The 14,470-nt window shown below is 40.9% G+C and overlaps 2 protein-coding genes across 4 annotated transcripts; both read left to right on the top strand.

The window, feature by feature from the left end:
• The first annotated feature begins 2,750 nt into the window (after positions 1-2,750).
• Positions 2,751-5,132, top strand: LOC146587040 (gallinacin-10-like). 2 transcript variants are annotated; one of them, XM_085320261.1, is made up of 3 exons: positions 2,751-2,834; positions 2,925-3,057; positions 4,777-5,132. In XM_085320261.1, the coding sequence occupies exons 1-3, from the start codon at positions 2,777-2,779 to the stop codon at positions 4,790-4,792; spliced, it is 207 nt and encodes a 68-aa protein (XP_085176387.1). In that variant the 5' UTR covers positions 2,751-2,776; the 3' UTR covers positions 4,793-5,132. The 2 variants fall into 2 exon arrangements, with proteins under 2 accessions (XP_085176387.1, XP_085176388.1); XM_085320262.1 differs by lacking the exon at positions 4,777-5,132 and having other exon boundaries at positions 2,925-3,061.
• Positions 5,133-9,105: 3,973 nt separating this feature from the next.
• LOC146587039 (gallinacin-9) lies at positions 9,106-13,316 on the top strand. 2 transcript variants are annotated; one of them, XM_085320265.1, is made up of 3 exons: positions 9,106-9,195; positions 11,493-11,622; positions 13,173-13,316. In XM_085320265.1, exons 1-3 carry the CDS (start codon positions 9,138-9,140, stop codon positions 13,186-13,188), a joined length of 204 nt encoding a protein of 67 aa, XP_085176391.1. In that variant the 5' UTR covers positions 9,106-9,137; the 3' UTR covers positions 13,189-13,316. The 2 variants fall into 2 exon arrangements, with proteins under 2 accessions (XP_085176391.1, XP_085176393.1); XM_085320267.1 differs by lacking the exon at positions 13,173-13,316 and having other exon boundaries at positions 11,493-11,626.
• The last annotated feature ends 1,154 nt before the right edge of the window (positions 13,317-14,470 follow it).

The raw sequence follows: 14,470 nt of genomic DNA, 5'->3' as shown, positions 1-14,470 counted from the left end.
TAAGTTTTTTAAGTCCTCCAAACACTATTACTGAGAAATCCTGATTTCTCTAGGGTAGTTGCGTACATCTCCATGTGTTCCCAGCTCCTGCTTGGAAATTAACATTCACCAGAGGTCTCTGCAGGAGAGCCTCATTCCTGGTCTGGGCTGCAGTGGGGCATAGCTCGACGCACACACCATCATGTTCCAGCCTCAGGTCACCATTGTGCTGCACACATGGCTCTGCTCTTCAGGCACTTTATACAGGTTTGGCCTGATTTTAAGCAACTGGTTTGCACCAGTCTGTTTTTTGCTGGGAGCCAGAGTCATGGAATTTTCCTATTGCTCTGAGAGAAATTTTCAGGCTACCCATGCTAGTGGGTTTCAAGGGTTACTCACTTTTCAAGAGTGCTGCTCTCTTTCTGAAAGAAATAAGGCTGTTRGGCAAGATCCATGAAATACAATAATTTACGACATTGAAATTTAAGCCACTTGACACTGGTAAGAGATATATTCTATTCCATGGATGAAATAGAGTGAAAGAACCCCAAAAGTGAGAGGAGCTGGTTCAAATATTGCACATGGTACCAGAGACTAGTCGCTACCTTCTTCACTGTCACATTCTGGTTTTCTTTGTGGAAAACTTGACTCTTCCCTAGTATATACTTCATCAAGGGGCGCTTAAAAGCATACTTCCATCTGCAAAGCGTTACTGTACCTTCAGCCTGTCTACCTGAAGGATAGATGGGGGAAAATTTAGATTTTCTTTGGATCTTCCTCCATAAAAACAAAAGAGTTTAGTTTCCCRGTTTCTTCAAGTTCATATTCCAGGTCAGATGTTTGTCTCTCAGTCATTGTCATAGGATGTCACTCAGCTTTGACAACTTGCTGAAAGAGAAAAGACATGGGTGACAAATCAGCTCAGACTGCAGACCCTCTCTCCATTAGAAAGGAGAAAAAAATGGAGAACGGGTGACAAAAAGTGAATACTTTCTCAGGCAATGGGCTAAAAAACACATTTTGGAGAGTTTAGTAGTTTCTGGTAATTAGATCTGATGGTTGGAAGACGGAAATAAATATTTATCRTAATGTTGTTGCCTGTGTAAGCACTTAGGTAACTCACCTTGCTACTACTTTCTTTTAGCTGCTTCGGCTTGCCTGTTACTATGTAGATTAAACATAAACGTCAGTAATGTCTTCGTCCTATTAATAATTCTCAGAACAAAAATACCATTAACTTGTAGTTAAATCTGGAAAATGAAGTCATAAGGAAGCGAACTGCTGAACCAGAATACCAGAGTTAGGAACCACAGAAATGGCTGAGTTTGGACAGAAATTAACTTATTGGTTATGTATGATGATATTTAAGCAAAAAGAAGATTCCTATCGGTACAAGAACTATTGCAGTGATTTGACATCTATAAGCCCAGGATTTCATCAAGAAAAACTTCCAGTGCTTTCATCCTCTAACTAGTTCTTCTCAAACAATTTACAGCCACTGGGAAGATGCTCCGACATGAAGTCCAAGAAGACCTTGCACTTTTAAAGCGTTCTGTCTGCCTAACTATTTCACTCAACCTCAGTATTAATAAAACAGATGACAGACCAGCATCTCTGATACTGCAAATGCAGCTCTGCTGAAGACTTGCAAAACACTTGCAGCTGGGGAGAGTGAGAAGAGTTGGAGGAAGAGGAGTGTTRTTCACAACAGTCTTTAGAAGTGGACACAGACCCTATAAGGGAGTTGAGAGGGAGTCTTCCAAGAGTTCATTGCGACTGGAATTAAGTCTTTGCTCTGAATCATCTTCTAGAAGTTTGTCTGTTTTCACTGGGACATCAGAAATATTACCCACTCTGGGCTAAAGTTAGCTRCTTAAAGCTTGTCCAGAAATTCAGAACCCCTATTTCCCTTTGAAACTGGAAACCACCTTCCCTTCACTGTAAGAAGAGCAATTACACCCATAATACCCGTACAACTTAACAGACTCTTAAAGAATCAGCCCATTCTCCCTTTATTTTATGGAATAAGCATGGAAACAAAAGGGGAAGTYATAGACACACTGAAGTCAGTGAGAGCTTTGGATATTACTCCRGTTCATAATCCAAGTGCAGCTTTTATCCCTCTGCAGCCCCCGTTGTAGGAGCCTCAGTTAAATCCAAGCAAAGCACTCAAGTTGGGATATAAGTGAGAATTAAAGGAGGGAGAAATCTTTGGGTCAGCCCTCTGCAGTGGATAAGAATGTCCTGAAACCTCTTTAAAAAGTGATAAAGAAAAATTTCACCAAGACTCAAATGTTTCCCAATGCTTTTCTACCTTTGATGTTATATCTCCGGTGACAGAAGCAGGGAGATGGAGACAAAATGTTACATAACTCATCAGTGAATGAAGGATCCAAGGGAGTAGACACCAATAGTTCTCGATTCCCAAGCCCTCTGCCTGACTCATCCTCTTGTCTGTGCTGGATATAGGCCTGCAAAAGCCATGAGAACTCACGTGACTCAGTGAGACTTGGCTGATGGTCAGATTATACAAATGGCTAACTATGTGGAAATTCACTCTTGTGAATTTTCATTGCACATTTCATTGCAGCCTGAGGTATGTGGATAACCAATCTGCTTTCCAGAAGGTTAATTACAGTTACTGATTGACAGAGCACTCGAACATCAAAATTTCACAATCCTGCAAGCCCTATAAATACCAGATGCTTTCCCCAGCCTCTTCCTCAAAAAAGCTTTATCCTCCATTGGTCTTTGAGTCTTTTTGCAGGGACACATAGTCCACAGCTGACTGATAGCCATGAGGATCCTCTACCTGCTTTTTGCTGTTCTCTTCCTTCTCTTCCAGGCCACTCCAGGTGAGATGCAACACACTTGGCTTGTTCCATATTTGTTCTTTATCATTTTAGACTGCAAACTGAAGCTTTAACATGTTCTTCTTCCCACAGGTTATGCAGACCTGACTTTTGTTGACACTGCAGAATGTAAGAGCCAGGGAAATTTCTGCCGTGTTGGGCTGTGCCCACCCACATTCGCTGCCTCAGGAACATGCCATGGAGGGCTGCTGAAATGCTGCTCAAAGTAAGTGCCRTAGAACTGAAGGGCATGAGGGTGTTTTCAGTCTGCCATTTTGCCTGCTTTGGCTCCTATTTATCTGATTAGGAAGCACAGCTCTGCTGGGCTTGCAGGATGGCTATTTATTAAAAGGCCAGACAGAGGATGAATGTGTACAAGACAGATGTGTGTTTGAGGAGACAATTCAATTTTTCCTGATAGTAAGACTTTTTTTCTTTCCTTGAGAACTGGAATATGCTTTGGGAAAATTAACTTTAGCATAAGAAAAGATGTGCTCCTCATGCTGTTAAATCTTACAGTAGTTTTGTTCAGTTGTTTGCTGTATGCTGTTCATTGCCACCATCAGTGACTTCCAACCACATGTACTGAACTCATAGGAAATTAGGAGAAGTTCTTCTGTCTTTCCATGAAAGGGATAGTCATGATGTCATAGGATATATTTAGGCACATACCAGACATTGATGTGACCAGACACAGTCCAGCTAAAAATAAAGGAAAGACCCAGATTTGTCTTTTTCTGAGTTTTTTCTAGCCTCTATATGTAAACTTGCCAGAGTTTGAGGGTTCCTAGTAACTGAAAAAGTAAAATGAGTTGGCTCCAGAGAACAAGTTTCACAGCATTTGCTCAGCACGTGGGGATCCGCAGTCACTAAATTACCACAGGACTTAGCTTGATTATAGGCCAAGAGCTGTCAGACAGWGATTGAAAAAAACCCATATACCACCAATAAGTGGACATGTGCACTGTCATGAAAGTAATAATGCTAAGGAAGCATTCACTTAGGAATTTGGGAATATAAAGGGTGCAGAAGMAACCAACTACTGGATGCTTTTACAAAGGAATGACTCGTTCCCTCTGGCTCTATGATAGATTGCTCACTTCAGATAACACTTTCTACTGAAAGTGAACGGACTGGGAATGGCAAGGGCAAATCTCTGACACTGAACATTGTTAAGAAAATCTCTTAGGCCTGATCCAAGTTGAAGTGGGGCTGGGAGATGAGGAAAACCACTTGAGTTTGGCTCCTAGTAATTTTTCTAGTGAAAATCTTTCTCAGAAGAATGTCCTCATATGTGATTTCAATGGATGTTAATCTTCAGGATTAATGTCTCTTCCTATTGGAGTGTTATATATTCGGGTAGGTTGAATCACTTCAACCAACAGGATATTCTGAAATACAATATACCTTTTAGAAGCTGAGGATACAACCTACTGCACTACTTGAAAAAAAGTCTTAGGAATTGAACTTGGCTTGATTCATTAGCCTAAATAAAGGGGTCTGGTGCCATATGAGATGTCTCAAAATCTAAGTCACATACAGGTCTGGCTGATACAGCTCATGACCTATGGGAAACCAGTGGTTTTCAGGAAAAGTGGCAGATGCCAGGCAGATACAGCTGAACTTGTCAAATGACACTAGATTTCTGTGTTTATATGACTGAATCCAACCCCAGATCTTCATTCTGGGATAAACTAAATCAATATTTTATCACAACTGGAAATACGACTAATTTGCCCATGACTGCAATTCCTGTGGGCTAGATACCTATAGACCTAGACACCCAGCACACATGGGGATAATTCCATGTCCAGGTCTTTAAATCTGCAAGCTGAACTCACCCTGTACATTTGTTCTGAAAAGTAATTAGCAGGTATCAAGACTTTTATATGGAGATCATTGACTGCACTTCTGCAAAATAACAAGACCCTTTRTATCTTTACAGGATTATAGCCAAATAAGAACATCAGTTTTTCTGGATCAGTGCCATCATACCAGTAACATTTCCACTGCCTTGAGGGGGTATATTTGATGGATTCCTCCTCAATCTAAACCCTCCTGCAACTGAGCATTGAAGAAGCTTCCAGAGGATACATCCTGTTAGCACACTGCTTTTGGAGATCCAGGTTTTTCCTCACTTAAGTCACTCGCTTTTTTTGCTTTTAATTAATACACAAGCTTCTTTGGCATCATTACCACCTATTCCAGCCTACCTCACAGAGATGTTTGGATTTTCAATCAGTTCAAGTTCAGGCTGTTATTGGAGAATGTGGAGCTATATATATATGTGATACTATTTTATTCACGCACAGAAATAAATATCTCTAAAGCCAATAACAGTGATCTCTTATTTCTATTGACCATAATTTGCTCTGTAGTTTTGACCCACGGCTTGTTGGTCTAGTGGTCTCTTTGAACAAATTAGCCTGTGTTGTTTCACATATTTCCAAGTGGTTTGGAAAAGGTAGTGGATGAAACAGCAGCTAGATTTGATAATGATACAAAGGACTAAAGAAGGTAGAGCTCTACAGTCAAGAAAGCAAATTGCTAAGAGATAATATGACAGATCTGGAAAAAGAATTGTGTCTTGGAGAAGGTGAATAAGGAAGAGTTTTCTTGTGTTTCTTTCTGCGTAACAGGCAGAAGATGTCAAATAAAATTTAGGAGAGACTTTAAAGAAATAAATAATCATAAGGAAGTTTCTTCACATAAAATATTATTAAGCTGTGAAATATTGTCAAGGCCTCCCTAAACCACATTTGTTCTTATATTCTTGTGACTAAACTCAAGACAAGAAGAAAATACACATTCTTAATTTGACTTGTGGCTGCTGACTAGCTTTAGCTTGGGCGCAAAGGGCTATATCTAYATTACTAAGTAAAACAGAGTCATGACACAGGAACATCGACCACAGGACACAGCTCTGTCCTCATTTATACTGTCTGTTTGTTAGCACGGTTGCTGGCACAGTTTTGGCTCTGGATAACTACTGATGATGCAAGTGATTCCCATAGGTCAGTGGATAGATCATACTGCAGACTATTCCCACTGGTCTTTTTGGATGTGGTTTTGTGTGTGTGTGTGTGTGTGTAAATTTAGGTTCATGGATGCAAGCCATGCTCTGTCACTCAATTTCAAGATCAGAGAATAGTCCCTGGACTTTTTTATTTAACAGTATGGAAGTTACCAATAGATCTGTAGTACTAAATTGTGAACAAGGAATTTTTCATTGTATTGTCCTACAGCTACAGATGCATAGTCGACGTTTTCTCCTGTTGCAACCAGTCATGGAGGCAGAAAGTCCATTTCTTGGAGTCAGTTTCCTAACATCTATCCTGAAGGCAGCACAAGGCTGACTTGAGCCAGATACATTAGGAAAAAGCTAGAAATTTCCATGTTACACTGGATAACTATTTTTAGGGAGTTCAACTGATCCCATCCTCTCCAAATGTGGAGCTGTATCTCACATAAGAAAGAGATTTTTCTTTTCCCGCAACAGTAGACTTTTTTTACTGTCTAAATAGTCTAAAAGGAACCCCAGTTAGAAGTAAAAAGGAAATACAGAAATGAAAAGAGTCAGATAAATACACGTTACTTTCTTCCTCTTGTCTTTACTTCCTCATCAAAAGCTTGGCAGCACTCTTGCCTTATTAGCCTAAAGCACACAATAGAGACAAATTTTTCCTGTTCTTTTGCAATTATTCTGTACAAACTGTCTATAGACTGTGTTTGTGCTAGAAAAAAACGCCTCTCAACTTTAAGCTTTAGAGCTATCAAAAAAGTCCGGATCTTTTTGTTCCAGTGACGAGAAGACCATAGTCTGTAAGTGTTAAATGACGCTAAATCCTGGGGAATTACTCTACATCTCTGTCTTACAATAGTTTTGTTGTAAGAACAGTCACAATGACAAATCCACCACCTAGCAAAAGCGTGTGTCAATATTTCCTTCCTTAAACCTAGTAGTTTACAAACTCCGTTTGTATGAGAACATCTCTGCCAGGCAAGCTTCGGCCTTATTCCCTTGGAGAGCTGGCAGGCGGGCAGCTGGACCCAAACTCTTTGATAATGCAATGCAAGCCATGGGGGAAAATAAAGAGCTCTTTTGACTGACACACACCCTTCAGAGCTAATGCAGGACCTCGGAAAATCTCTTCCTTAGTAACCTGAAGACCAATTTTCGAAACAGTAATGGGAACAGGGACTTAATAAAGATTTAGTATCAGTGRCTTCTTCCCCATGGCTGATCTTGGACAGGTTCTTCAAGCACTTGGACAGCAGACTCCCCACTTGTCCTTAACTGTGGGATGGGGCAACTCAACACCACTGCTTGATGCTACCTGTTTATTTATTCCAAGACTACAAGAGATTTTGACTATATTACTCCTCTTGTTATGTTTTGATGAATTAATTGCCCTCCAGCTGTAACAAAAAGGAGAGACTCTCCTTTAGGTCCAAAGACATTTGCACTCCTTGCCACACAGTCCAGAAAACAGATTACAAAAGGAGGTTTTCTGAGCTGAAAATGCGAACAACAAACCAGCCGCTGAAGGAACACTCAAAGARATGAACTTACTCTTTCTGGGTGATGTGTTTCTCTTTTTTTTCATAAGATCAAGTCCCACACAAACTGCTCTGCCTATTGGGTTAAATATTTACTCTAATACACACCGATTTCCTATCAAGAACAGCTCTCCTGTTTTTTTTCTGTGCACTAATTATTCATCCTGGTGCTCTGGAAGAAAGAAGTGACACATCTTGCCCAGGCTCCCTTTTCCAAACACTGGGGAGTCTTCACAGAGGGCTGCTATATCCTCACAGAGCAGGGATTTACTTTTCCAGAGAGGCAACCAGACTCAGGACGAGCATTGCTGCTGCTCTCCAGCTGGAGCTGGGAGGAGGGTTGTGCGGGATAGAGTCCCTTCCTCTTCCCCTTCCCCTTCCCCTCCCTTCCCTTCGCTTCCCTTCCCTTCTTCCCTTCCTTCTCCTCCACAATATTTAGTTACAAAGAGCATTGAACAGCATGTGACATCAAGGCCTGGCTCTGGCAGGGTTTGCTCAGCAACCCCCCCAAACAACTCCCCCCAAACAAACACTCATGTCCTGCCTGGGGGAGGCAGGAGGAAAGCTGTGCAAGGAAGAGACAAGAGCTTTTTCCAATAGGTCACTTAAAAAAAATGTTGCCAACACACACATAAAACACAAAGAGTGTTTTAACATAAAAGAGTGACTCTCCCAAAGCTTCTCTTCCCACATGCTTAGGAGGAACCATGCTTAGGAGTATCCTGATTTGCATGGAGCCTTCTCCATGAGACAAAAATTTGGAGGAAGGTTCAAACCATCAGTAGGGCATAAAAGCCGAGTGCCAGCAGCAGCAGCAGGGCACACAACCCCACCATTTTCAAGATAGAAGTAAGCTAGTTGCTAAACAACATGGCCTTCTGTGATAGCGTAACACAGTGCATGGTGCCAGACAGTCCTTTCTCTTCAATGACTTCATCTTCAAAGGACAGTACAAACCCATGGCTAAACTAGACCATAAATATCTCAGGCAGGGAGTAATGGAGCACTGAATTATCCTAGAAGAAGAGCTGCAAGAATGAAGTTATGTCATATCTACAGACTTTATAGGCAGGGATCGGACATGTCCACAGCTCTTTTACCTTCATCCTTCAATAGCACATATGAAGTGCAGCTGCAGCCCTACAGCTCCAGTTCACCTGAGGACTGAAGCTCTGATCCATTCCTCCATCCAAGGAGGAGGATCTGTGGCTTCCCTATTTCATGCAGCCTTGCAGGCCAGCTCCCTGGCCTTTGCTAGGCTCGCAGTGCCCGGAGGCTTGGGGAGAACAAGCTKTCACAAAACATGGCCCAGAGCCATTGCCCATCAGCAAATTGGCATGGTTTACAGTACTGCAGATCACTGGATCCCACCTCCTGCCTCCTCCAATCCTGTATCCTCTCCAGATGCAGCCCACCAGTTGGCACAAGGCCTGAGAGTACAGAGTGATTTGACTGCTCAGGTCAGCTAGTGTGATTTGGTCATGGTTCAAGTCAGGCATCTTAAAACGTATTAGGTTGCAACATGTTCATACATCACTAGTCTCTACAGCAATAGGACAATGACAAGGACAAGAACTTGCTGTTCTCCAGACAGCATCTTTCCCTCCTCCCAAATGTCTACGTTGCTCAATCCCAGAGCCCTTTATAAGCACAGGGGCTAACCATATTCTGCCTAGAAGCATAGCTTCCATCTGTCTTCAAGTATTTTCTCACCTGCAAGGCCTATCACCTTACTAGCTGACAGTCATGAGGATCCTTTTCCTCCTTGTTGCTGTTCTCTTCTTCATCTTCCAGGCTGCTCCAGGTAAGATAGAAAATAGATGAGATGAAGGCTAAAAGGCTGCATGTATAGAGCAGTCCATTAAAACCCAGTGCTGTTATTCAGACTACCTCTGTGTCCTTGGACTCCATACCTTTTATATYAGAAGTCCCCTTCCCTAGTAATAGTCCTAATCTTGTTGGATGGTCTTGTTGATGGTCTCTTTATGGCCCTACAGATCTTGTATTGCAGTTGCTTGRTGACATGACAGAAAGAAGAGGTACTCCTGTGTATTCAGGCAATTCTGTAGGCTGGAGCTTAAGACATTGCCCTGTGATGTGAGAGATTCTTCTTCTCACATTTGCATTCCCACCTGCTCAAAATTATTTTAAATTAGTAGATCTCCCATATTTTTGAAAGAAAGTTGTAGTGATTGTTGGACTTTGCTGGAATTCTATGCTGTTCATGTGCATTAAATGTGTTCAGGGCACATGCAGCTTTCTAGGCTGTTCTCTGGACCTGGGAGAGTTTAAGTTACATCTACGCTTCAGTTTGCAGGAGATACGAATGTGAATCTATTTTCCTAGAGCAGCAAATATATGTTTTCTCAGTGAAGAAAAATAAAACCACTCAGGCCAAAAGTAGAGCCTTCCAGGGAGGTTTAGACAGTGCCTGTACAGTATACTTGTGGATTGCTCTCTTGGACTTTGCCCATTTTACGCACCACAAAATGTACTCTGGATCTTATCAAAAGTCATGACCTCTGGGATGGCTGCAGAGCTGGTTCCGTTCCAGCAGAGTCTCTGGGAAAGTCTGATAAGTTTTGTCTCTTTCCATTAAGACTTACACACGGAAAAGACCCATCACGCTATAGGACTTTTTGATCTAGGAGACAAGAGAAACCAAGATTCAGTGACATCTGTAAAAGCGGCAGAGTGAGATTAGCAATATACAACAAAAAACAGAATGATCAACAGAAGAGATAAGAYTTAAGAACCACTGGAACAAATGGGCTGAAATGTGGTAGATTTACCAGACATTATTGAATTTTGAATAGATAGAAAATATATATGCCTTTAAAAGTCATGCATTCCTTTTAAATCAGGGATCCAGTCCAGTTTGACCACAGCTGTGATTGCCAAAGAAAGTACAARGCAAAACTAGTTTGAATTTTGCAGGAAGTCAGAGCAGCTGCTAATAATGGTCTCTTCTACCTTTTAAATGCATAGGTATACAAGGCTCCAGGTGATATGAGAGATCCATTTGTACTGTACAGAAAAAAAGAAAAAAAACAGTTTGAATTTCAGGCTGCACATCCCAGTGCTTATCATGGAAATATTATGAACCCACACTTGTGGCCAGCTTTCTAGGTGGGATAACACCAGGTGATTCCACTGAAGAAGAAGGAGTTGTAGCGGTTGACACTATGTGATCGTTTGGCCTCTCATTTCTGAATGTATCAGGCATAGTAAAACCAGCATGCCATTTGGCTAAAACCACCCACAGCACTAGTGACAACAGTTATCGAGTTTATAGTGTATGCTTAAGTGCATAAAACATTTTACTGGGGCAATCATCAGTCCTACTGATTCGGTTGTAAATGAGATCTACCTTTTGCAATTTTATGCCATCTGTGTTAGCTTTGCCATATTTTAAATGTTAGTAAAGCATATAGTTTTCCCACAGAAAGCTATTCAAAGCAGGATAGAATGACTATGATATCACAAATATGCTTAACGTTGATAAAACTTGAACTGAAAGCTTGAAGAAGTTCAGTTAAAACATTATTATATGAATAACATCAATTTATCTGAAAGTATTGTGAGGTTCATTTTAAATACGTATTTTTCTGTGTCTCCTGTTACCTTTTCACAGACCATAGAGTGTCTATGTGTAAYCGAATGACAAATACATGTCTCCAGGAGAAATGCTAAAGAAGCAGACACTTATTCTCAAGTCACTATTAATCAGCCAGACTGCATCTCCAGACTGTAATTCTAGCATTACAGCCTGCTGGTTTGTTTGCATTTTATTTGTGTGTGAAGACCTTAAGGTTGTGTGATTGGGTTACCTCAGTCACAAATCCAGACACCAGAAAGCAAAGTAAGAGGTAGAAAACTGCTTTTCTTTTTTTCTTTCTTTTTTTTTTCTTTCTTTTTTTTTTTCCTGTTCTACTTTCTGTTTGGAATAGAGAACTGACTCAGGGAATCAGACAATTTTCTCTTGCGAGCCCCGGCACCTTGGCAGGAAGCCACATACCATGCCTGGTAACCCAATATTATAACTCTCCCATTCTCTGCTGTGACAAATATACATGAATCTTCTTTCCTCTTTTTTTGCAGCTTATAGCCAAGAAACTGCTGATACTATAGCATGCAGGCAAAACCGGGGCTCCTGCTCTTTTGTAGCATGTTCTGGACCTTTGGTTGACATTGGGACCTGCCGTGGTGGGAAGCTGAAATGCTGCAAATGGTAGGACAAACTTTTCCAGCAAAATGTTACTGCACCAGGGAAAAAAAGACTTACTGGACTTTCCTCCCTTTTGGGATACATCAGATCATCTTCCCCCCCAAACACACACACACCCTCCAAGGTGCCTTTAATTGTTGATTTTTATGGCTGACAATGAAGACATGTAGCCTTGTGGTGTCAGAATATTTCCTATTCAGGTGACACAGAACTCCAGGGAGCTGATGTCCAGTTTAATCASTCTACCTCTAGGAAAATTTAGCTTGAAAGGAGTGTCATGTTCTACCTTCCTCATCTTTGGAGCCTGTGAATGTCCTTCACTGTTTGGTCCCTGATGCACCAAATGGTTACTGGTGTCAACCCTGGATTATATAAAACACAGCAGTATGAATGTCACATTAGATATAGGTCACTAGAGGAGCAGGAAGAAACAATGCTAGTTTGTTTTCCCCTAAAAACTTCGAGGAGAATTTGATGATGAGGAGGGAGGAACTTGGCATTCGCAGATAGATAAGCCAGGATGTCCTGAGCTCAGGGTGGTGCCATTTCCAGCAATGGAGCTGTTTTCCTCAGAAACTCACTGAGACTGTATCTCARCTGCGATATTAATGCAGATTTGAGCTCACACTCAAGCCTGCACACTTTGAATATCTATATTGTTAAAAACTCAGCTCTTCCTCCATCTTGAGAAGCTAATTCCAGGGCAGAAACGTCTCGTGCTCCAACACTGCCTTTGCCAAGCAACGTGGATACAACTGGTTTGAGACAGTCAGCTCTGAGGACTCTCCTCAGCCTGAGCACAAGGGGAGTAGTATGAGCTTCATACTGCCAAAAAACAAGGTTACTAGGACAGAATAACCATGAAGCAAGTCAAGACATGTACCTGGAATGCAGTTTTCCATTTGGGTTATGTTATCTGGCGTAAAGTGCCAAATATGAGGCCAAAGTATCGCTGAAATCTCACTTATACCCTCAATTAGCTGTAAGAGAAGTCAGAGATTTCCTTTGAGCCAGAGGAGAATTTCTGCCTTCTGAGAATAAAGCAGATTTTCATCAGCACCAACTCCATGGGGAGCTGCACTGGAATATGCCATGGTCTAGCTTTGTTGGTGGTGGCATTTCATGTCAAAGGAGCTACATCAGATCCATTCCCTTTGTATRTTAAGTATCTTTTAGGTTTTTTAATTATTTGTATTTATATTTAATCTAACCGGGATTCTGCAGAACTTCATGCTAAGGATACAAAAAAAAAAGAAAAAAAAAAAAAAAAAAAAAAAAAAAAAAAAAAAAAAAAAAAAAAGAAAAAAAGAAAGAAAGAAAAGAAAGGAAAAAAAGGAAAAAAAGGAGAAAAAGGAAAAGAGTACCTTTGTCACTTTTACTGAAAGTGAGAGGATCAGCCACATTCACCAGTGCAGTTCTTTATTCTTAAATTAGCTTTTTTTCTGACTAGATTATCACAAATTGGTAATGTCAATCTGAGACTACAAAGTATTTGTTTACTTGATTGGGTGAAGATAGGCGAAAATAGCTAAGCACCTATCTTCTCTTTACAGGACTCCCAGTTCCTAAACGTGGCACCTCACTGACCATGCAGACCAGAACTCTGGGAACTTATGAGAAATCTCCTTTCTTTTGACATCAATGGATCTTGGCTCTGGTCAAAGTTTGAAGAGCCTTTCCCATGGGATGAAGAGCCTTGGGAGCACACGAAGTTCTGAGGAGGAGTTCTTGTATCCCKGATAAAAACATTTGCAGCTTCAATTCTAATAAAAGCATGTCACTGTAAAATCACACTGCTGACGTGCTCATGTATGTCAGGGTGGTTTTTCTTTTTATTATTATCTATAAAAATCAACATGTAAATATAGCTTATTTAACTAAATTAAGTTAAATTAAGTATATGTGTCACTGAGTCCTGTTAAATCTCCACTGAGAGTGTTTGGGTTGCAAAGATCTGTGTGGTGACATATACATATTAAAAATCAAAAAGTACTAGAGTCCATTCTCTGRCTGTGTGGTCAACTGGCATGTTTGGCCATATCTGTACTACTAAATTCTCTAACCTTCCAAAATAGGGCATACATCTAAGACCAAAAAAGGTCTCTCGGCTGTGCCCTGAGTTGTCCAGGAGACTGCTGTTTGCCCCATTCAAGAGGATGCCAAGGTGTCCCTGTACCCATTCCTTGGTGCCATTCTGTTTATTAATATAAATGAACACTGATGATTTCATACTACCTCCTCTGTTTTATGTGCCCGCATTTGACCCTTGAACTGCTGTGGTGCACTGCGATGAGTGTAATTGGAGTGAAAATCTAAACCCTTTTCACTAAATGATGAAGAATCACTTCTCTTCTTTTAACGTGATGACAAAGACCACCTCCCCACATTCAGAAGCTTATTCATTTATTTTCAAATTCCAGCATTATTACTAGCAGTTAGCAAAAAGACTATTCAAGATTTGAGGTAATTTTCAAACCTTCATTCATCTAGACTTTGTGCCAGCTGTCTACTACCATAATCACAGTTTAGAGAAGCTATTCCCAGTCATTACTGGTTCACCTAATAAGGCATAGGATCAGTCCATACTCCTTTCAGTAGGCTGGTTCAGTTTCTTCTCCACTTCTTGGAGAAAAGCACCACAGTGCACATGTCACATTGCCTCTCAAAGAGACAAGAGAGAGATCTCTTGGCAAAAACACAAACCAAGACAATTCCCCATGGGTGTAAGGACGAAACACAAGACTTTTTGAGTAAGTTTATTGAAACATATTGAGTCATGTAGAGGAGAGACTATGATACACAAACAGTCCAGCTGTGTATTAAGTATTTTCTGTAGCCTGTTTTTCAGTGC

Source organism: Rhea americana, unplaced genomic scaffold (assembly GCF_003343005.1).
Source record: "Rhea americana isolate MKP2758 unplaced genomic scaffold, rheAme1 scaffold_621, whole genome shotgun sequence".
In the NCBI taxonomy this organism is placed as follows: Eukaryota; Metazoa; Chordata; class Aves; order Rheiformes; family Rheidae; genus Rhea; species Rhea americana.
Note: the sequence above shows the minus strand (reverse complement) of the source record. Positions and strands in the feature narration are given on the sequence as shown.